This window comes from Colletotrichum abscissum (assembly GCF_030869225.1).
Source record: "Colletotrichum abscissum strain IMI 504890 chromosome Unknown Scaffold_59.1, whole genome shotgun sequence".
Lineage (NCBI taxonomy): Eukaryota > Fungi > Ascomycota > Sordariomycetes > Glomerellales > Glomerellaceae > Colletotrichum > Colletotrichum abscissum.
Genome location: NW_026850502.1, coordinates 60,652 through 81,785, shown reverse-complemented (window position 1 = coordinate 81,785; position 21,134 = coordinate 60,652). Strand labels below are relative to the sequence as shown.

The 21,134-nt window shown below is 52.1% G+C and overlaps 6 protein-coding genes across 6 annotated transcripts; 1 reads left to right on the top strand and 5 right to left on the bottom strand.

Moving 5' to 3' along the window:
• Positions 1-241: 241 nt before the first annotated feature.
• CABS01_14889 (methyltransferase domain-containing protein) lies at positions 242-2,093 on the bottom strand (the record flags this gene model as incomplete). The annotated part of the gene is made up of 4 exons (XM_060548227.1): positions 242-1,122; positions 1,193-1,309; positions 1,366-1,749; positions 1,844-2,093. The coding sequence occupies 4 exons, from the start codon at positions 2,091-2,093 to the stop codon at positions 242-244; spliced, it is 1,632 nt and encodes a 543-aa protein (XP_060392849.1).
• A 1,479-nt stretch (positions 2,094-3,572) lies between these two features.
• On the bottom strand, positions 3,573-6,259 carry CABS01_14888 (OPT oligopeptide transporter; the record flags this gene model as incomplete). Its single annotated transcript, XM_060548226.1, has 8 exons — positions 3,573-3,647; positions 3,710-3,822; positions 3,894-4,108; positions 4,160-4,305; positions 4,368-4,376; positions 4,437-5,592; positions 5,649-5,770; positions 5,870-6,259. The coding sequence occupies 8 exons, from the start codon at positions 6,257-6,259 to the stop codon at positions 3,573-3,575; spliced, it is 2,226 nt and encodes a 741-aa protein (XP_060392848.1).
• An 844-nt stretch (positions 6,260-7,103) lies between these two features.
• CABS01_14887 (WD repeat domain-containing protein) lies at positions 7,104-11,584 on the bottom strand (the record flags this gene model as incomplete). The annotated part of the gene is made up of 8 exons (XM_060548225.1): positions 7,104-7,330; positions 7,389-7,617; positions 7,700-7,950; positions 8,004-8,250; positions 8,308-8,760; positions 8,832-11,108; positions 11,240-11,428; positions 11,504-11,584. The coding sequence occupies 8 exons, from the start codon at positions 11,582-11,584 to the stop codon at positions 7,104-7,106; spliced, it is 3,954 nt and encodes a 1,317-aa protein (XP_060392847.1).
• Positions 11,585-12,459: 875 nt separating this feature from the next.
• On the bottom strand, positions 12,460-15,252 carry CABS01_14886 (uncharacterized protein; the record flags this gene model as incomplete). The annotated part of the gene is made up of 2 exons (XM_060548224.1): positions 12,460-14,651; positions 14,688-15,252. 2 exons carry the CDS (start codon positions 15,250-15,252, stop codon positions 12,460-12,462), a joined length of 2,757 nt encoding a protein of 918 aa, XP_060392846.1.
• Positions 15,253-16,967: 1,715 nt separating this feature from the next.
• On the top strand, positions 16,968-17,311 carry CABS01_14885 (uncharacterized protein; the record flags this gene model as incomplete). The annotated part of the gene is made up of 3 exons (XM_060548223.1): positions 16,968-17,027; positions 17,107-17,202; positions 17,288-17,311. The coding sequence occupies 3 exons, from the start codon at positions 16,968-16,970 to the stop codon at positions 17,309-17,311; spliced, it is 180 nt and encodes a 59-aa protein (XP_060392845.1).
• A 158-nt stretch (positions 17,312-17,469) lies between these two features.
• CABS01_14884 (isoleucyl-tRNA synthetase) lies at positions 17,470-20,935 on the bottom strand (the record flags this gene model as incomplete). The annotated part of the gene is made up of 4 exons (XM_060548222.1): positions 17,470-18,578; positions 18,638-20,339; positions 20,400-20,753; positions 20,861-20,935. 4 exons carry the CDS (start codon positions 20,933-20,935, stop codon positions 17,470-17,472), a joined length of 3,240 nt encoding a protein of 1,079 aa, XP_060392844.1.
• Between the last annotated feature and the right edge of the window lie 199 nt (positions 20,936-21,134).

Below are 21,134 nucleotides of genomic sequence, written 5' to 3'. Positions count from 1 at the left end.
ATCTCATGGAAGATGGTACCACACTAGCGGAACTTGCGATTAACGTGCTGGCATATGGACAATCACCTAGCCGCGATCTAGCACGCGCCGCAAGAGGGAGGACATTATGTAGGCAGGATGAGAAGTCCATCTCGAGGATAAAGCCTCTGAACATTTAGCATCAGTCTCTGGCCTTTGTTCAAGGGTGACCTGCGTGTCGGCGATGAGGCTCAAAATCGCGGGGTTGGAGGCTGGTACTGATTCATCTGAGTTTCCACATTTGCGTCCTGTTGTCCTGGCCTGGTACTGTCCAAGTATTGCTGATAGTCAGCGCCCGGGGATTATTCTCGGGTGCCTTGAAGACAATGCGCCCAGAAATCTCGGTGCCGGCCGTGACACTAGCATTCCCCTCAAGATACTTATTCATCAGGAAACCCTGCTTCCAGTGAGTGTCAGGACCTGCAGGGCCGGTGGTGAAGGCCACCTCGCCAGGTCTAGTGACAATGGTCTCGCCGGCCTTGACCGGTAGATCTGCCGGGATCGAGTCGTTTCGAGAAGTCGTGAAGAAGATGTCAAACCAGGTCAAAAAACCGTCAAGTGACGGAATGTCCTTGGTCACCTTTGACTTCCACTGGGTCTCAAAATCTAGGTCCTCGATCTTGACGGTGTGTAGGTCAATGTATGAGATCTGTGAGGGGGTACCGCAGATGCAGTCCTCTGGCATGATCTCAATGCGAGCCTCATCGTAGATGCCCTCTTTCATTGACTTCATGTCAAAGCCATAGACGTCATCCCAGAAGGTAACAAAGTCGGTGATGTACTCTGGATCCGAGACGGGCGCCACCCAGATAGTGGAGATGCTCGGGGCGATGAGGCCGTCGGGCTTCAGGAAACGGTCTCTGGCAACGAGAACGCTGTTCATCATGGCCTCGTAAAGCAGGCAGTAGCCCATCCATTCGCTGATGATGATGTCAACTTGATCGACAGGAAGACTGATATCCTCGACCCTGCCTCTGATACAGGTAACCTTTTCGGTGAGGCCGTTGTTGAAGACGTTCTCGCGGGCCTTGTCGATGATATCGGACTTGTCAACGGCAAAGACCTGCTTCGCACCGGCCTTGGCACAGAACATGCTCAAAATGCCTGTCGTAGAAATCACGGTTTAGATATGAAGGGTCATAAAGCTGGCAGTCGCTTTTGGTGCGAGACGTACCGGTACCACAGCCAATATCTAGCACGATCTTGTCCTTGAACAGAGACTTGTTGTTGTAGACGAAATCGCGGTAAGAGTCTGTTCTAACTTTGTCCTTCAGCATCGTCTCGTGGATATCTGGGAAGGCACGTTAGCATACTAAGCAGCCGAAGTTCAGGATGAGCGTCGGCTACCGTTAGAGGCATATGATTCCCAGTAGTACTGAGACTCATCCTTCCGAACACCCTTATCGTCCGGATCACGAGGCTTCTCGCCCTGGGTTGGAACGGGCGTGTCTTCTCCCCAGCGCTGGTCAAGAGTCTGCTCAACAGCATTGCGGTACTTTGCGAACTGGGACTGAAGCTGTGCCAACTCTTCTTCAAGCTGAGCTTCCCGAGAGGCACCCCCTTGTGGCGCTTGCTGAAGCTGCCCTGACGTTTTATCGTCAAGATCCAGCTCCGTCAGAGCCATGATCAAGGCGTCGTCTTCAATTACAGGCTTCATGTAGCGCTCGTCAGCAATGTCGTCGACAGAGATAGTCTCGGGCAGAGCAGAGCCATCGTGAATATGCTGACGAACTATGTATGGGTCAGCAACCCTCAATCTTTAAGGAGGGGGTGATTGTTGACTCGATGTGAAGCATCTGCACTATGTATCAGGTCCTGGACTTACTGTAGTTGACAAGTTTGACGGTGCCAAAGAAGTCAAGACCAAGCCGACGGCGGATGGCGAGGAAGTCAAAATTGTGCTTTGTGCGGCAGTGACGCAGCATGGCATCGACGTCAGGAAAGACAGTATCGTCAAGCAAGGAAATGAAGGATTGTGCCTCCTCTTCTTCGGGCTCCGCGTCGTCCCAGTCAGACTCATCAGACGAGACATCGGAACCGGCGCGAGCACCGTTCTTGAGATCGTCTTGGGTCATGTTGGAAGGCTGAGTCGATATTTGCTCCTGGGACTTCTTCTCTTCCTTTCTCACCTTCAGATCGACCTGAATGGTTCGTGCTCCTTGACAAACAAAACAAGTGCAAGTGTGCAGGCCCCGGGCTTCCTCGTCGATGACTTATTTTCTTCGGGTATTCTTGGTGGCAATGCCTTGCTCAAGTTGATTTCACCTTGGAGTTGGGTGAGAGATTGAGTGAAGGGTTGGATATTTTCCTCCTTCTCTAAGCTTGTGGGACTGTGCTGGGGCCCAATAAAATAATTTGGAACCGTGGAAGGGTCCGGCAGGCACGCCGGCCGGCACCTACTGCATTCGCCGTCCAATGAAGCTGGGTGGACTACCTCCGTCCATGGGTGCCTTAGTTACCCTCTACCTAGGTGCCTATATTTACATTGGATTGGAAGGTTACCCTTGATAAAGTAGGTGAGTAGGTAAGAAGAGATGTTGTTAGACGCCGCCTTTTTCGATTTACCCCCCCCCCCCCCCCCCCCCCCCCCCCCCCCCCCCCTTCCCTTTTTTTTTTTTTTTTTTTTTTTTTTTTTTTTTTTTTTTTATCTTTCTCTTTTTTGTGTTTTTTTCATTATTGTTGGTGGTTGTCCCTTGGAAAAGTGGGGGGTGGAGGAAGAAGGGTGTTTTTTTGCCCCCCCCTTTTTTCTTTTTCCCCCCCCCCCCCCCCCCAACCCTTTTATTTTGTCGTAGGTCTTTCTTCCCTGATTTCTTCTTTTGATTGAAATTTGGTCAAATATTTTGCGTGCCCTTTCCTACCCCTCTGTGACTGCCTATTACCCCTCTACCCCTCCATTACCCCTCAAGTGGGTCACATTATGACCTGCCGCCCAAGTGAACAACGTTTAGATGTTCGTTATTACTGCTATCAGCAGTATGATCGCTAGTATCCTGTTCTTCTTCTACATCTTCATTTCTTCTTCATGATATATCTGCAACAGCCTAAGTAAGAGATCAAAAGGATAAAACAAGCCATAGGAAGCGTAGTGGTAACAGGACAGGAGGGGAATTGAGGCATTGGTTGACCTAACATTTTGGCACCCACAGCCTCCTCTCATCGTACTGTCTAATGTGATGATCAAATACGATACATAACAGCACCACAACAGCCAAATTGACTTCATTAGCCCAATGGAGAAAGAGAGAAAGGAAGGAGGGGGGGCCGGGGGGGGGGTTGACCCAGACGAGAACAAAAACCCACGGGTTGAATTTCTAAAGCATGTACATCCCTGGAGAGAAATAAACACTAGTGCATTCGTCTGCCTCCTACTTGCCATGACGACCACCTCGATATGGAAAATGTTGCTCGTGCCATTCTCTGCTGTTATCCAGGACTTCCTTCAATGCCCCAGTCTCTCGCTCGGCCTCCTCTATTCCTGTTCCTCATTCCAATCATTTTGGCCTCAGACACCTCGTATACCTTAGCCATGCGCACGTCGTTTCACACCTGCGCTTCTAGTAGTGAGGTACACCAATGCTTTGCAAAATGAGGTTGACGATGCTGAGAAATCCTTCACCGAGTATAAAGCCCTAGAACACAGCTTGCGTCAGCTAGCATCCCTATTCGCGTGTGGGCACCGTCCAGTACTCACTGATGCCAGCACAATCAATGGCGTGCTCGACTCGCCTCGTCTGGAGACCCAGTACCAGCTCAAAAGGCCGCCAACTGTGCGGGCCAGGGTGAATGATGGGACGTTATACATTCCTACCATCTCTAGGTCAGTCTTGCCCCGAACCTCTGATTTAGGGTAGATAATATTTTCAAGTCACACTTACCAACCGCCACGGCAATGCCTCCCGGCACAAGGGAACGCCAAGGCTTGCCAGTTACCATGGTCCTCACAATTGTCGTCAAGGCAAATATGATACCGAAGCCCATTGCCCACTCACGAGCCATGGGCGGCAAGCCTTTGCCCGTCACTAGCCTGGCTGTGAAGATCCATACGTATCCCGTTGGGACCTGGAAGAGATCTCCCGGGATCGTATAGACTCTGATATCGATCAGTCTCTGGAAAATCAATGGTATTGGCATTGTGACTCACGCCGTGTAGAGCTGGTACACGAAGGCACTGACCACAGCGCCTGCTGTTGCTCCAATCACTTGGCCCCAGAACTGGGCTCGAGGCGCGGCTCCTAAGAGGTGGCCTGTCTTGAGATCCTGCATCAAATCACCCGCTTGAAGAGCCCCCTAAGTCCGGCAAGTCAGCATCAATTCCAGTCAAATTAGTAGCGTAGCATCAAATGACATACGGCCTCGGACTAGAAAGCTCAGTTAGCGATTGCTTTGACTACGAAGTTGGAGGTTAGTAGACCACTTACCACTGCACCCGCAACTAAGTTGATAAGCACACTGGACTTGTGTGACTGGGGAATAATGAGTGCGAAGAACAATTGCGCAAGCTTACTGATGCCGGATACGGGGTTCAAATCCGTCTCACCGAGTGCTCGGACACCCATGATGCTGAGCAGTAGAGCCATTAGAACAGCAACGATCGTGGCGTAGAGGGGAACCAGGTCGCCGAAGACAATGTGTATAGTGGTGATGCAGAGCAGTATGGATAAGACCAGTCCCACGGCAACAAGCTTGTTGTCGATTTGTTGGTCTTCTGGTGCGTCTGCTTCGTCGGCGCGACCATCGCTGGCACTCGACGTCGAAAACCGACGGCGGACCATAGAGGGTTGCGCCTCATCAGACAGAAGCCGGGAGGTACTCGTCGCCTCTCCATCCTCATCGGTGTTCAGAGCAGTATACGTTGGGGCGGAATGTCGGCTGGCCCCAAAGTGCTTCTGCCAACCTAGCACACTTTGCTGCCACATACCTTTCACACCTTCATTGGCGACGTGCTGGGCCAAGGGCCGGAAAGCAATGTAACTGAGGCTGACAATGGCATCCGCTAGCATAATTGCCAGGGAGATCCACACTATCCAGCCCTTGCTGCCTGTCTCCCAGTCGTCGATGGAACCGGGTGCCCATCCCCGATACTTGGCTAGCGGAGAGAGAAACCCCCATCCTATCGCGGCTCCCAGCAGCATGTGCAAAGTCGTCTCAGGACCCATGATAATGCCCTGGCCAATATAGGCCGGGCTTGGGTTCAGTGTCCAAAGCCAAGTGCCTGCGGCACCGGTGCCAAATATAGGGATACTTCGCATTGCGGGCAAAAAGTAGGAAGACAAAGTGTACAAGCCCGATATTCCAAAGCATATGAGAAGTAGTCTCACATTTCGGGCCCAATCGTCCTGAGAGCGACTCTCGAGGCTCTCAGGAGCATTTTCGGGATCTGTAACGTTGTGGCTACGGTCAGACTCCAGTGTCAAATCCGGCTTCGAGTCATGATCCGGTACGAGACTCGCGAAGCCCCCTGATACGGCGTCTGGGCCGGCCTTCCGCGTCTGACCATGAAGGACCCCGATGAGAACGGCAGTACTGAACCCGCTAGGGAAACGGAGCCTTTCTCGGATGATAACTTGTCGGCGACTGGCATTGGAGGTTAGACTGAAGGTCGATGAGCAAGTTTCCTGCAGCCAACTCACAGTGGGACAGCAAAGACAACACCAAAGTAACAGAGGCCAAGAGACCATATGATCAACTTCCACAGGGAGATGTTGAGAGGCCCCTGTTCCTCAGGAGCCAAGAGATAGTTCATGGCGGGAATCTAAAGGAGGAAAAGTGACAGGTCAGCCATTGACCTCGTCTGGTTCATTGCATCAAGTTGCGGAGAGAAGTAACAATGCCCGGGGCATGGGGGACATACTACACCGACAAATCCGCAGCCAAGTGGCATAATGGCCATGCTTCCAGCCACAGTCTGCACGAGGACATTCTCGACAGGACTGAATGGGAATCGCAGGTGCCTAGACAGGACCTTGAATATGCCGAAACCCATCAGACTAGCCGGCATAGTCATGGTGCTCACCCAACCCGTCTGCAATCCAAAATACATATTGGAGAAGCAAATGACCAAGCCGACCAGCAGGCCAACTGCAACACCACGAAATGTGAAGCTGCGGCCGTGGATGACGGGCCTTCGCTCGGGAGCATTCTCAGGGTGAGAGGCATAAGGAACTGGGGTGTGGCTACTGCTGCTGACAGTATTGTGAACGTCGCCATCGGCATCGTCGCGGTATCCCCGATCAGGCGCCATGATCGATGCCGTACACTCTGACTGGGCAGTATCGTAATGTGAGAATGTCGATTAGAATGTCTAGAAGCGAGGGATTCGAAGGCGTTTACAATCTTGCTACTGTACGCGTCAAGGGCGTGCTGGTCAACCTGGCATTTATGTCGTTACTCGTCCAGCGGACGTGTGCATGAGAGTGCCTGTGGAGAACTAGAGCTGCAGGGCGAGGGTGAGTTGAGGTGGCGTTGGTTTGTTGTTCCAGCTTCCTTTCGCTCAAACAAAAGTTGAGAGGGAACTTCGTGCGCAATGAAACAACATAGAGGCTGGTGATCAATTACATAAGACAACAAGCGTATGGACATAAAAGGCGACGTTCCCCTCACCGCTGCATGCATGAAGTCGAGATATGGGATCCGTAATTGAATCGTTATCTTCTGGACCCCCCTGCACGATGAAGGACTGCCTTACCAACTACTGCGTAATGACAATGTTCCAATGAACATTGGATCGGGGGCTGCGCGACTCGCCTTTGTACGGAGTACCTAAGGTACCTAATCAATGGAACATCAAATAAGAGCACTAGGCCAGTCCCGGTGCTGGTCCGGACGGAGTTCGGCAACAATTGCGGATGACGTGCTCAGACGGGACTGGAGAAATAGTGACTCTGATTAGTAAGCGACAAGCCCCTCTACTCATGTGGCCGTCGCTGAGTTCTGATCCCCAATCTGTGAGTGATCACATCACCTTGAAAGTCTTGAAAACATCATCTCCCCCCGCATACATTCATATTTTACGAGATAATAGCTGCATATCGTACATCATGTCCTATTGCATTGAAGTGGAAGCGGTTTCTTTTGTGCTCCTCTAATTAGAACCCGAAACTATCAAGCAGCGAGCTTGAGTCCGGTTCCTGAAAAACCGTTGGAGTTGACTGTCTTCCCTGTCCGCTTGATATCATCTCGGAATGAAGCTTTGACACGGGCAGATCTGCAACTACGAGCGAGCTGCGTCGGCGCAGTAGCTTCAGCGAGTTGACCTCACCGCCCAATCCATTCGTAATAGGCGGGGCTGGTCTCAGAAACTCCCAGTTGCGTACTATTGTCATGTCAGATCCATTGAATCGTGCGCATACCGTGGCGGGAAAATTAATTACCTAAGTCTAGGCCGAGAAGGTCGCAACCCATGCGGTCGTAAAGCTTGGCACTATGGAGGACGAACTCCCATTCGACGCGCGGTGTAACCTTTGAGGCTCCGCGAAGGGTCTGGAGTGTTTTCTGCCGCAGCTGTGAGTACAGTACGACCAACGCCGGATCGTCCGTGAGGAACAATTTCGACTGCATGTTTGGAGAGCACGGCGTCTCGACCAGGGTGTAAACCGGTGACTATAACACCAAGGATACGTTAGGTACTGGCCAAAAAAAAAAAAAAAGGCATATCATCTGAGAGCCAAGCAGCAGAACTTACAATCAGGGCCCGGACCGCCATATCCTTACGATTCAGCATCCAGAAGGCCCAGGATGCGAGCCAGCGGTTGCCCTCCTTGGCAGCCACAGCTAGTACCTCTTCTTCTAGGAGCCTTTTCAACACTAGACCTCGGTCTCCCTCGTAGACACGCGCGATAGCTACTGCGAGCTGAAGGTCCTTAAGTTGATTCAAACAGACATTGACAGCATCTTGCAGGTGGTCTGCAAGTAAGAAAAATGCTGCGGCATACTCTGTGTGCCCGTATGTCAGCCCTCGAAATTTCTCGTTACACTTCACGACTCACCAAAGCGTCGCTTGCTTAGCAGCGCGTAAGCATTTTTCAGCGCCGTTGTCCTCCATTTCGGGTCTTCAAAGTTGTTAGACAGCAACTTCTGCGTTGCCCCCTGCTCTCTATTCCAGTGAGCCATTCGCCACAGTCCCTGGAGGACTGTCTTTTTCTTGAGAGCCAGGTAATAGATGCTACAGTCGACCGGATTTTTCATCTCGCTCTTGGTGTATTCGTTCCTTGCAACAACCTCAAATTGAGCAAGCTACGTTTATCGTTAGCTGACCTGGACTGCTCGGCGGTGCAAAAAGGGCCTGCGTACCAAGGCGTTCCGATCGGTGAGCCACATAAACATGCCGCTCTCCCGCGCATCCGCCCAGCGTAGTGCACCGTGGCATTGTTTGGAGACGAAATCAGTGAGGATATCCTGGCTGGTCGAGTGGTAGGCCCAGTTGATCTCTCGCCAGGACATCTGAATCTCACTTGTCCGGCCCTTGCGAAGCCCATGTTGGCGGAAAAAGAGCATAAAACGCGCACCATTCTCGTCTAGGGATCTGCGCTGTTTCTCGACGATCCCCACGCATTCAACGATATCAGCCAGCTGTATTTGCTCATGACCCGATAGCTGTTGGAGGCCAACTTCGGTAAGACGACCATTGATGGCAAGTGCGGTGTCTTCGCTGAAAGGCTCTTCTGAGTCGTCTGTTTCGTCAGCAGATACTTGTAGGCTGAAGTGAGACCCTACTTGGGGCTCTGATGCTTGCGTCGGTGAGGCCTGGTGACCGAGTTAGCCTCTGCTCCACCTTTGGTTCAAGTGACGGTTAACGTAATAACCAAATGCCTTACCCCGGGTGAGTAAAAAACCGCTGGTTCGAGTCCCAGGTAGTCATCGATAGTCTCACCTGCAATGAGGAACTTGAGAGTCTTGTGCAGTGACATCAGAATCGTTCGGACTATAGTGCTCTTCCCTGCAAGGATACATTGGCTCAGGAACTGAGGGTGGAAAACCGGCAGAGGGCCATTAAACCTCTGAACAGCGTCAAAAAGGTCCCAGACGCCGTTCTTCCTGTGCGGTAGTTGCAGGCTGTTGATCAAGGAGCCGGAGAGGTCGTACTCCCTCCCGTGAACGAACATCTGATTACCTGACCCGATGACGAGATGTCCATCGCCTAGCCAGGTTGAATCTCCTATTGGGTGAGGAGTGAATTCGCGAATGCTGATCTCCCGGACTGCGGCCCAGGCCGGTCCCTTATTCAAGTAGTCAAACCGCATCTGGCTGAGCAGAACTACTTTCGCCTGGAAGCCAACGGCGAGGATAGATTGTGAATCAGGCGTCGAAGTCCAGTCGAGGTCTTGTATCGTATTGTGTCTTCCATAGTCCCGTGTAAACTCAAGTCGAGCACCACCGATGTCCCAAATAAACAGCTGAGATCTTGCGGAATCCACGATTGCAGCCTTCTTCAGAGTACTGCCACTGACGAGAGCCGGTTCAACAAGGCCCGTCTCTGCTGAGGAGGTTGAGAGCCATCCGACGCTTTTCCCCGTATTGCCGACTCTCGCTGTCCAAAAGTCTACCCGTCCTGCGTGAGTGTACGACACTGCAATGTCTCTGGCAAATACATCGAGAAAGCCAGATGTGGCGGGCGAAGATCCTGCTGGGTCGACAGGGAGCATATAGGCGATCCCCTCGGCGTCTTTCAGTTTGAATCTGCAAAACTCGCTGATCGAAGTCTCCTCTTGGCCATTGGCATATGCATTGGCACCTTGACTGGAGTATCGAGGTAACTTAACTTCCCAAACAAGCCCTTCCTCTTCGGATGTGACAGTTGCAATGTGAGCAACGGCATACTCCTCAACTCGATGTCGAGGCAAAATCAATAAGCACAAGGGCTTTCCTGAGATGTCGTACGACTGACTCGCGAGCAATATGGCTTTCTGATGCCGGCAGTCCCATAGCGATATTTTCCCGTGCTCTAGGAATATGACAAAACGGCCTTTGCGCAAAACACATATCCGATGAATATGAGCGTTTCCCTGGATGACACTCTGGCGCGACAAGCTGGTCTGACTGGTTTCGGAATGCGTCCAGACAATGCTTTCGCCTTCCTCGGTTCTAGAAACAACAGCGCGACCGCTGAAATTGCGAACCATTTTTTGGATAGGCGATGAATGGCCGGCCCAGATACAGCGCCGAGCAAGACGGCTCGACTTGTTCCTTCCGCTTAGAAACTCTGCTAAGTCGGCGTCGTATACTTGGATCTGGCCGTCAAAGTCATGAATAAGCACATGTAGTCGCCCAGTGGCTCGGTCGCAATAGCTTTGTATGCTGACGTACTGGTCAGACCTAAAATCAAGAGTGTGTGACTTGAAGCCTGTCACTCTGATGGCATCGTGGGACTTTCTCGCCTTGGAGCCCACGTCCTCAAAAGCAAATACCATCATATTTCCAATAGCGTCAGAGGCAACACATAGCTCAGCGCTGTTATTGGCCAGAGAAATGAGGCGTTCGAGAGCAGCATCGCGCGGTATATCCTTCACGGAACACCGCTGAACGGCCAGCTCTGTAGCAGCAGACACCTCTCTTCCATCGATAACGAAAGTGACCAGCGGCGCTGTAGGGTATGCGGAACCAAGTCCAAGGTCTCGAAAGGACGAAGCCAAGTCGACGGACCCCCAAAGGTTCATGTGTCGAAGGGCATGCGTATCAGTGCCAGTCCATACTCGGACAACATTATCGGCGCATGTTGTGAAGAGAACGTTCTCTACAGTTTGATCGGTATGTAGCGGTTTTCGCCAACGTAGGCTCGTGACTAGGTCTGGGTGGCGTAGGTAGGTCAGGTCGAAGCGCACATCTTCAGCACCATATGTCAAGCGGCGCCAGACTTTGACGAGACAATCATGCGCGCCTACGCATGCTATGTATGCCGAATCGTATGATATCTCTGCTAGTTTCACAGAATTCGGAAGGTGTTTAGTCCATAACAGTTCCGGCTCGTCGGCGGTTGAGTACAAGTATAAGGCGGAATGGGCAACCAGGAGTTCCTCGTTGCCGCCCCAGCTTAGAGAGATCCCCTTGGTGGCATGTTGGTAGTCATGAATTGGGCACGATGATTGTAGACCCCACTGATACGCGGGAGTGTCGTCAGCGTTTGCTCGCAAGGCAGTACAGGCGACAGGTGCGGACGGGGTGACGGAATGGGAGATGGAACCCGAGGGCGAAGACTACGTCGTTTGGGTAAGGAGGACGAACTCACCTTTAGCGCATTTTCGGACTGGCCAAAAGGTCTATAGACTCTAATGACGGATTCGGTGCAAGTCGCAATCTTGCCCGAGGATTCATCGAAGGCTGCGGCCTGCAGATGGCTTGGATCGTCGTCGTATATTGTCTGAATGATTGTGTCGGCATCGCCAAGGATCGTAAACGCGCTGCCGGTTATGTAGACCTGGGGGCGACCAGAAGTTAGCACTATGGTAGCGATAATGATAGAAGGTCATCAAAGCATGATCGAGTGGCTCACATTGAAGTGCCTCGAGTCCCAAAAGCCCGTCGCGAGAGCTTGAAGCCCAGACCTTGGCCTACCTGGGAGGACTGCTCTCATCCTACTAGCAAGAAAGCCACAGCAGCATTGCTTAGGCGGACGTGATGCCGGGTCTGCTTGGTCGATAGTTGTCGAGTATTGCGGGTTGGGCTTCAGTCAAAGTCTGAGACGTGGTAGGTCTTTCCAGAGGCTCCTCGTCTGGTTTGGGGTGATAATTGAGCTCTGTCATAGACCGAGTTCGGTCAATGCAAGTGTTGTGAGGAGCTTAAACTTGGACCATGTCATGGCAAGGTTCCCAAGCCACACGAGGGTAACGTATCCGTACTAATACCGTAGATATGCGCATTGCGCACTGCAGTGGATGGTCAACCCAGGGGTGTGGGGTCGGTCGGTACCTTATGTCCCCAACTTGGTGACAAAGACCCGGACATGATGGTTTGCCGCTCAGTACGGTACCTCAGCTCTCTCCATCTTTTTTATACTACTACCACCGCTTGTTATTTTGGTTTGTTTTAAACATCCCTTTAGAAGATACGTTTGTAAGGGCGCGGATATGCATTCATGGGCACGTGTTATAGAAGGAGGCCACTTTAGCTTTGACCGGCATCTTGTTTTGTCACCCAGTTGGTCCCTTTGCATCTGTACCCGTACTCCTTGAGGTATTATCATGTAGGTAGGTAGCAAGGTGCCTTGAGGTGAGCCTGCGGCCTGCCTGACTGAATATCGCATCTTACCTTGGGCTGATGTTGCGCATTTGTCCCACAAAGGTACTAGGAAAACAAACACTGATTTCTAGCCCATGCCGAAAGTCTTCGTTTGTGATACAAAACTGCCCCGTCTGGGTATACTGGGTAAAGGTTTCCAAACACATGAATGATATCCACATGACCATAGCATTTCGCCTGTTCTCATCAAGGGTCTCCGCCCATGTCTCATCAACCACCTCTGCCAATATCCGCTGTATTCTCCCTGGCTGCTCGCCGTGTCCCGGCCACAGAGAGCCTTTGCGCCTGTGCGAAGGAAAGGCTGCTCATCTGGCCAGTCGCAGCTGTAGGCACGCTTCGGTTGTATCGTTCTCGGAGCTCTCGTTCAAATGGCGTTGGAAGGGGAGCAAAAGGTGTCATGGACGGAAGCCTCACAGAAGACGCCATACCCGTCCACCGGGTCGGCGTATTCGCCACAACTCCATCAGTATCTGGTCCAGACCCGGTTCCGTCGTGATCATCGTCGTCAGCCGTTGGCTCCACTTCTTGTATCCTGGAACCGCGAAAACTTGGTCCGCTGTGCCGTTCGTGAACTGCTCTCGAGAGTGGCAGTGAGGTGCGACTGGCCACGAAGCCAGCTCCTCTTCTTGAGCTGCCGAGACTAGCTCTCAGTGTTGCTGACTGGTAAGATGTGCTCAGATTCCTTTCTCCCTTCCAATGCAGCAGAAGTCGTCGTACAGCCTTCTTGCTGTTCCTTTCCTTAACATCTAGTGCCACGTATTCTCGGCTTTTCAATTGCAGCAAAGATGATTGCCACTGACTCCACCAACGTGACTTCAGGTTCACCGACCAAGCCTGTTTGACGCGGTCCTCTTTGACGGCGAGATCTTGGGACATTCCATTCCATTCGTCCACCCATGCAGCAGTCAAAAGCTTACTCGTCCCCCCGTCGCGACTGCTCTCTTCTCGCCACAATTTCAGCATATGAATGAGACGACCATGTTCCACTACAATGTGGTGCTGATCCGTTTTCCAGCCCAAGTTCACGTGAGCACGAGTAGCTGTCTTCCACAAATCAAGATAACCTTTGGTGAAGGTAGCTTTGACGTGCTGTCTGCATCGGGCATAGGACTTTCGAGTCCCTGACCTCCAAGCTGATCTAGATCGCCATGTCTTGAGTGCATGCGTGACACTAATGTAGAAACAACCGCGCTGCACCCACTTCTGGAGGTTTCTTTTTTCATCGACGTCGATATGCCACATTTCCAATGCCTTATGTGCCCCTCGATGCGACGCAAACCGACGCGTTCTCGTGCTCGTCTTGGCGACTACTGAAGCTTGTCGTTGCCAATTGCAAAGAACTTTGGTCTTCAGCAGACGATCTGATATGGCCATGAGGGATGTCACGCCTCGCCGCGGTCTAGGCAAGGCCATGCCGGACACAGAATCCACAGCAATCCCGCGGCTGAGGGCGTTGATCTGGCCGAATATCGGTGGGGCCATGCACGCGCTTTGCCACCTCGACAAGCAGCTGCGAACGAGCTTGATTTCCAGCTTGGACTTGAAGACCTCTACCCTTGAGTCAAGATGCCACTGGTGTAAAGGGCCCTGAACGATATGGTATCTGCGAAATGCAGCAACGTCTCTCAGATGAGACGCTGCTTGGTGGGACCATGTCCTCAAGACCCGAAACCTTCCATGTTCTTCGTACAGATTCTCCATGTGCGACCTAAGCCCCTGTAAACTTGAGCAAGCCGAATGCCATTGTTGCAGATGAATGGACACAGTGCGCGGCGGAAAACGAGGTTCCATTGGACTTAGGCAGGAGGTTGACCATTGTCTGAGGGCATTCTGGGCCATATTCCGTTGGGCATGGGCTAAGCTTGCATCTTCTGTGTCCAAGTCTTCCCCAGCGCGCCTGAGCCATGAGGCCATAAGACGAGAAGTGAACACACGACGACCCCGGATCCTAGTTTCGGCCGTGACCAGCTCCCACGGGTCGAAGTGACGCATCCGCAAAATATGCCTCCTTGCTACGGCCATTCGTTCGAGCTTGTCAAGAGCGTGTTGTTTCCAGTGTGACAATCCTCTTAGGAGCAGTAAGTACCCCTTTACTTTGGTCGATTTCCACTCCAGTACCGCATATCTTGCTTCGTCATCAGGCCCTCCGTTGATTTCATCGTGAATCACTGGCTTTGCTTCATCACCCTCGATCCCGCCTGCAGGGGGTTCTTCGACAGGTTGCTTCCTTTTGGTTGCTTGATGAGTGGCAATCTCCTGGACCGTAGATTCATGTACAGGAGGCGCGTGTACTGAAGGCTTTTGAGTACTGAGCTCATGTTCACGAGAACCCCGTGTCTCAGTATCATGCACAACATGGTCTTCCATGACCTCAGAAGCCCGCGGTCCATTTCGAACTGGTTCTGGGGCAGTAGCACCGACGCCGGTGCCGGCGCTGATGCTGGTGGTATCAGGCGGAAGCAGCCAATTCACCGTTCTTATGGGCTTTGTCCTTATTGGTAGAGCGGCCGTCTCGTTCTCATTTGCGGGGTGGATATAAGGCGCCTCAATGGGCTGAACTGTGGTGTCGCTGGCGCCACGTTGCACACTGGTGCCAGATCCTGATTGCCGGCTTTGACGACTTTGTTCTGTGTTTCCAGCCGTCGAGGGGGTATAGCTTTGGGGTGCCGGTTTATTATGGTTGATAGACTTCAGATCCAAGTGATTCGATACCAAGCCAACGCGCGTCAGCCTTGGGGGAGATGCAGCATAGCCCAAGTGATGTGATGCTTGCGCCTGCGAAGATAGCAGAGTCGCGTATGGTTCTCGGGGTGCAAGCTCGACCTCTTGAGAGGACTCGTCTCCGGACGTGATAGAGTCTCGATCGGTGTTTGTAAGCGCAGGCTGCGGCGTAGCAGCCTCCACATATCCGGCTCCGGCTCCGTCTTCATCTTCGTTGTCGTCGTCGCCGTTGTTTGATAATGCCCTGGACCCTTCGCTTCCGAACTCAAGGCCGATGCCCATCCTTGACAAAACGGCGTCAAGTTTCTCCTGGAGTGACCCTTCGCCGCGTTCACCGCCAACGCGGAATACGAGGCGCGAGATATGGTTTTCTTCCTCCGGGTCGATGCCGAAGAGTGGGAGCACGGCATCATAAGCCTGGAATAAGGCGTTTGTTGCCAATCGCTCGCCCTCGGGAAGGAGTTCGAGATTCTCCTGGGCTGCCGTGACGACACGGTGTAGGATGGCGATTTCTGGGAGTAGTTATCAGACGGAGTGCGCTTTGCAGTCGAAAGCATGGTAGGTGTAGGTAATGATGCCGTGAAAGTGCACTTTGAGCTGTACTTACCATGATCGCTGTAATAGGAATCCGAGCTTTGGACAGACACAAAGCTAGATATGCCGTCACGGGGGGCCAGCACTGGGCGATGCGGCAGCGACGGCATGTGAACTGGCGCCAGGCTGGGAGCATAATAAAATGGCCGTAGAAGAGTTTGCGGCGGTGTTGGTGGTAGTAGTATTGATGATGATGGTAGTCACGGTAGCCGAGGACGATTGTAACTTGCCTTGGTAATGCTAAGGAGCCAGATTTGAATTCGGTGATGGTGTATAGTCGGGGAAGGATGCTGAATACATTTGACCGCGACAAAATGTACTGCTGGCAGCTGATATGACAAGAGGCTTAAGGAGCTTCACGTTTTGCAGCGACGATTGCTCATGTAACGGGTGTTGAGTCGCGTCGCAAGAGTCGCAAATCGGAATGATGGCGATAAGCTGGTCGCGGCGCTGCCATGTCCACCGCGCACCGCAGGTTAGGCGCGTGGGAGGCTAACGAGGTCGCAATTGGCTAGCGAAGGGCGACGATAGATGATGTCCAAAAGCGAGGTTGACGGGAACAAGGCCGGATGCCACAATGGGCAGGTCAAGTATATTGTGATGAGTTAGCTGCTTCTCTCCAGTTGCAGCGGCCTTGTCCAGACAGACACACAGATATGTTTGCAGGTATCAGCAGGTGGTCAATCCATAGCTGCTCCCAACCCCGTCTTTATTTTCTCTTCCTATTCTTTTCTTTCTTCTCGTCTGTTTATTTCGCGTCCTATGGCGGAGCACCAAGGTAGCCGCTGTGGGGACGTTGCTGTTGGCTGGGCTGCAATCCAGTTGATCCTGGTGTCGCGACGCATTGCTGATAGGCCAGTCTGCTCAAAATGGGTGCTACCAAAGCCTACATACTGTATAGATACCTAGAGCCTCTCTGGAGCTTGTGCCCTGTGTTGCAACGGGCTGTCCCCCGCCACACCAAGGTACCTTGAGGTAGGTACCTGACTAGCCTGCCTTGCGTACCTAGGGTATTTCAGGTGCCTTTTGTAGGTCCCTCGAGGTAGCTAAAAGGAAATCATATATATAACCGAGTCTTAGACTTGGCTACATATACTTCTAATTCAATACGGGCTCATCCAATTACACTAAGATAGTCGCATTGCTCCAAAGGAGGCAACTGAGGTAAGGCACTGCGATTCCTAGGCTTACTGTAGGTACCTAATACACCCGTTGCCTATGTACCTCTCACCTTACCCTAAAGGCAAGATCTCGGCGACGTCTTTGATGCGTTCCAAGGTAAGGCAGATTTAGCCACCCGTACCCTCGTGTTGTGACGACGAAACTCCATCAATTGCGCGACAATCATATCTCGCACTCTGCTTCTACCCCCTTCCACCCGAGGTTCATCTCAAGCCGCTACCATGGTTCGCACACGGCCCATCCAGAAGTTTGCAGCCGCAGTCGGCCAATGTTCAACAGAGGTCAGTCCTCCTGTCGTGGCTCCTGGTCCCGCCATAGCTACCCACCTTTCGGTTCGAACACGTACTGACCAAGATGTAGACCTCCATGTACGGCAAGTGCATCGTTGCCGACTACAACTCTGTCCACAAGGACAAATGTTTGAAGGAGTTTCTCAGACTGAAGGATTGCTATCTTGTATTTCTCACCACCATGCCCCTTTCCACCTCTGTCTCTCCCGAGTTTACCATGTCGCTAACACTGGATCATTCAATCACAAAAGATTGCTGCCCGCAAAGCAAGATAATGATGGTAGAAGCACAATAGACCAGTCTCTGAAACTTTGAACGTTGTTGCGGTCAACTCAGTCTTTTCTTTGGGCCTCTTAAGCCTTCATCATTTTCAACTACTCATGTTCCAGTGATCTAAGCTACCGTAAGGTTGTACTCACTGCATATCTCACATCTAAAGCTCGAGCAGGCGGAGTAAGAATGTCGCATGCTGCACTTCTTGCTCCTCTTCCGCAATGATTCCCTTCTGCTTTTCGTTCGGTACCTCGCCTTCCACCGTAGTGACTTCGTGCTTATCCACCGGTCTGCGGAGCGCCTTCTCAATGACTCTGGTCTGCGAGACAAACACCTCTTCGAGGCCAATATTGTCAGGGTCGCTGATAACCTTGTATTCCATCTTGATGTCATCCGTCGGCTGCAGCTTGGCCTTCTTTCTGAGACGCTGTACGCGATTGATGATCTCTCTTGCGAGACCCTCGTGGGCCAGTTCCACGTGAAGCTCAGCGTCCAAAATGGTGAGCACGTCATTGTCCGAGTTCGTCTCCAGATTCTTCGAGGACTCGTCTTCCTTCAAACCTCGTCTCACAACGAGATCACCTTCCTCCAACTTAATTCCATCGACGAGAATCACCTTCTTCTCCGAGTACTCCTTAACAGCGTCGCTGCCGAGTGTTGGGAGCGCCTTCTTGACCCGGGCCATGTCCTTCTTGAGCTTCTTACCTAGCACGGGCCAGTCGGCAGTAACGCTATACTGGACGTTGTACTTGGCCTCGTCAGATGTGAGAACTAGATCTCTTACATTCATCTCCTCCTTGATGTAAGATGAGAGAGACTCGAGATCTTGGAGATATTGAGGATCGCGATGAATGACAACGAGCGTCTTCAACGGAGTCTTGAGGCCGACTGCTCTTCTCTCGCGAGACACTCTGACCAGATCAATGACCCTCTGCATTCTAGCGACTCTGCGCTCGACAACCTCGTCGAACAACTCCTGGCGCACCTCGGGGAACGGCAAAAAGTGGACACTGCGCGCGTCTTCTGCCTCAGCCTCCTTAGGAATGAAGGGGCGGAGCTTTTGGTAAATTGTGTCGGTGATGAAGGGAGTGAAAGGAGCAAGGCCGCGGCATAGCGTGAAGATGACCTCGAATAGGGTGTTAAGCGCATGTTGGGTGTCCTCGACTCCATTCTCACCCTTGAGACGTCTTCGGTTCAGCTTGATGTACCAGTTCGTCGTGTTTTCAATGAGCCCGAGCAGACGCGGCACAACAGTATAAAGTCGATAGGCTAGTAGAAAAGGCATGTTAGCGAGGTTCGTGGACAAAGGTGTAAGAATCTCAACGTACCACTCATCTCCTGGTTGACGAATTGCAGCAAGCTCTGGCAGCTAGCTAAGATCCACCGATCCATCACGTTCTCGTTGTTCGACAGGGCCTTTGGACTCCAAGTGTAATCGATGCCCTCGACCTTCTTGAGCAGCGTCACTTGGCCTTCGAAGAATTTGTAGCTGTTCCAGAGAGGTAGTAGGACCTTTTGAACAACCTCCTTGACACCAGACTCCTTGAATCTCAGTGGTTCAGCACGCACAACTGGCGAGTTGATGAGATAGAGACGGAGAGCATCGGAACCGTATTTGTCCATGACCAAATCAGGAACTGGGTAGTTCTTGAGACGCTTCGACATCTTCTTTCCGTCCTCGGCCAAGACTATGCCATTGACAACACAGTTCTGGAATGGAATCTTGCCGAAAAGATGTGTGCCCAGGACAAGTAGGGTATAGAACCACCCTCTGGTCTGATCCAAGCCTTCGGCAATGAAGTCACCAGGGAACGACTTCTCGAATTTTTCAACGTTCTCGAAGGGGTAGTGCTGACTGGCGTATGGCATACTGCCAGATTCGAACCAACAATCGAACACTTCCTCAATGCGTCTCAAAGTTCCCTTGCCCATTTTGCTAGGAATCGTGATATGGTCGATGCTGTCTCGGTGTAGGTCAGACAGGTCTCCAGTGTAGCCACTCAGCTCACGCAACTCCTGCACGCTGCCGATACACACTCGCTCTTCCAAATCATCGCTGACCCAAAGTGGAATGGGAGTACCCCAGTAACGGTTTCGTGAGACGTTCCAGTCACGGGCGTTCTCGATCCAGCTGGCAAACCGCCTCTCCTTGACAAAAGAAGGCACCCAGTGAGAGCCTTTGATGTTCTCCAGCATCTGAGGAATAATCTCGGGGATGCGGACGAACCACGAGGGTACTGCGCGGTAAATGAGAGGAGTGTCAGAACGGTAGCACATGGGGTATGAGTGCTTGAGCGTGGAGTCGACCACAATCTTTCCGGCACCCTTCAGGTGTTTGATGATATGCTTGTCGGCCTCCTTGACGTGCATGCCGGCGAAATCAGAGACGCGGCTGGTGAAGTGACCACTGTCGTCAATAGGGTCGGGAGGCGCCCTGTTCTCGGTGACAATGCCAGCTGCAACGGCGACGTTGTAATCGTCCTCACCGAAAGCAGGTGCCTGGTGAACAATGCCAGTACCACTGTCATCAGTAATGTAGGTAGCGTTCAGTACCCTGAAGGCAACGTCCTTGTATTCATCATAGAAGTAGTTGAAGGGGGGCTCGTACTTCCAGCCGAGCATGGCCTTGCCGCTGATCTTCTCAAGGATCTTGAATTTGGCCTTCTTCACGTCCTTGTACAGTGTACCAAGAAGTTTCTCGAGCAGAATGTATTTCTTGCCTGACTTCTCGTCAAGAATCTTGATGTATTCGAGATCAGGGTGCGTAGCCAGTCCGAGATGCGAAGGCAAGGTCCACGGCGTCGTCGTCCACGCCAGCAGGTGAGTCTCGGGGTCTTCGATCAGGGGAAATGAGATGACGATGGCAGGGTCGCTGACATCCTGATAGTTTTGATTGGCCTCAAAGTTGCTCAATGCTGTGGTCAGGGCTGTTGAGTAAGGCATGACGCGATGGCCCTGATAGACAGCGCCTTTGTCGAATAGCTGCTTGAAAACCCACCATTCAGACTCCATGAAGGTAGGGTCCATGGTCTTCGGAGAACGGGCGTTAGTCAATCTCAGTAGTCTAGGATACATGGTACGCGATCTTACCTTGTAGTCGTTGTCGAAGTCGATCCAACGGCCGAGTCTCTCAACGGTATGGCGCCACTCCCCGCTGTACCGCATGACAATAGATCGACATTCGGCATTGTAGTTCTTCAATCCCAACTGCATGACAGCAGCCTTGCCAGAAATGCCCAACTTCTTGTCAATCTCGTGCTCGATAGGTAGTCCATGGGTGTCCCACCCGAAGCGTCTTTCAACGTGAAAGCCCTTCATGGACCAATATCTCGGGATAATGTCCTTGATGGTGGAGGCCAGCAAGTGGCCATAGTGAGGAAGACCAGTGGCGAAAGGAGGCCCGTCATAAAAGGTGTAAAGGGGTTTGCCCTTTGTTAACTCGAGCTGCATGCGCGATGATTGTCAGTACGGGAGCAAACAAACACGAAATGGCCTCGACGTAAACAGAGAGTGCGACTGTTGTCTCTGGAGCGAAAAGAGATCGGACTTACCTGACGCTCAAATGCCTTGATCTCACGCCATCTCTGGAGGACAGCCTCCTCCTCCTTGGGGAAGTCAATAGACATGATGTTGCTCGAAAGGCGACAAAGTTGAAGTCAAGAACCGCGTGAGGGAACGTAGCCTGGTTGCGGTTTGCGGCTCTGCCGAACCGAATATTGTCACACCAAAAACAGTAGTGAATTTGGTAGGCAGGGTTTCGTTGAGGAAGGTAGGCGGGAGCTGCGTAGCTTCTGGAGATCAACGAAGCCAAGCCCTCTAAAAACG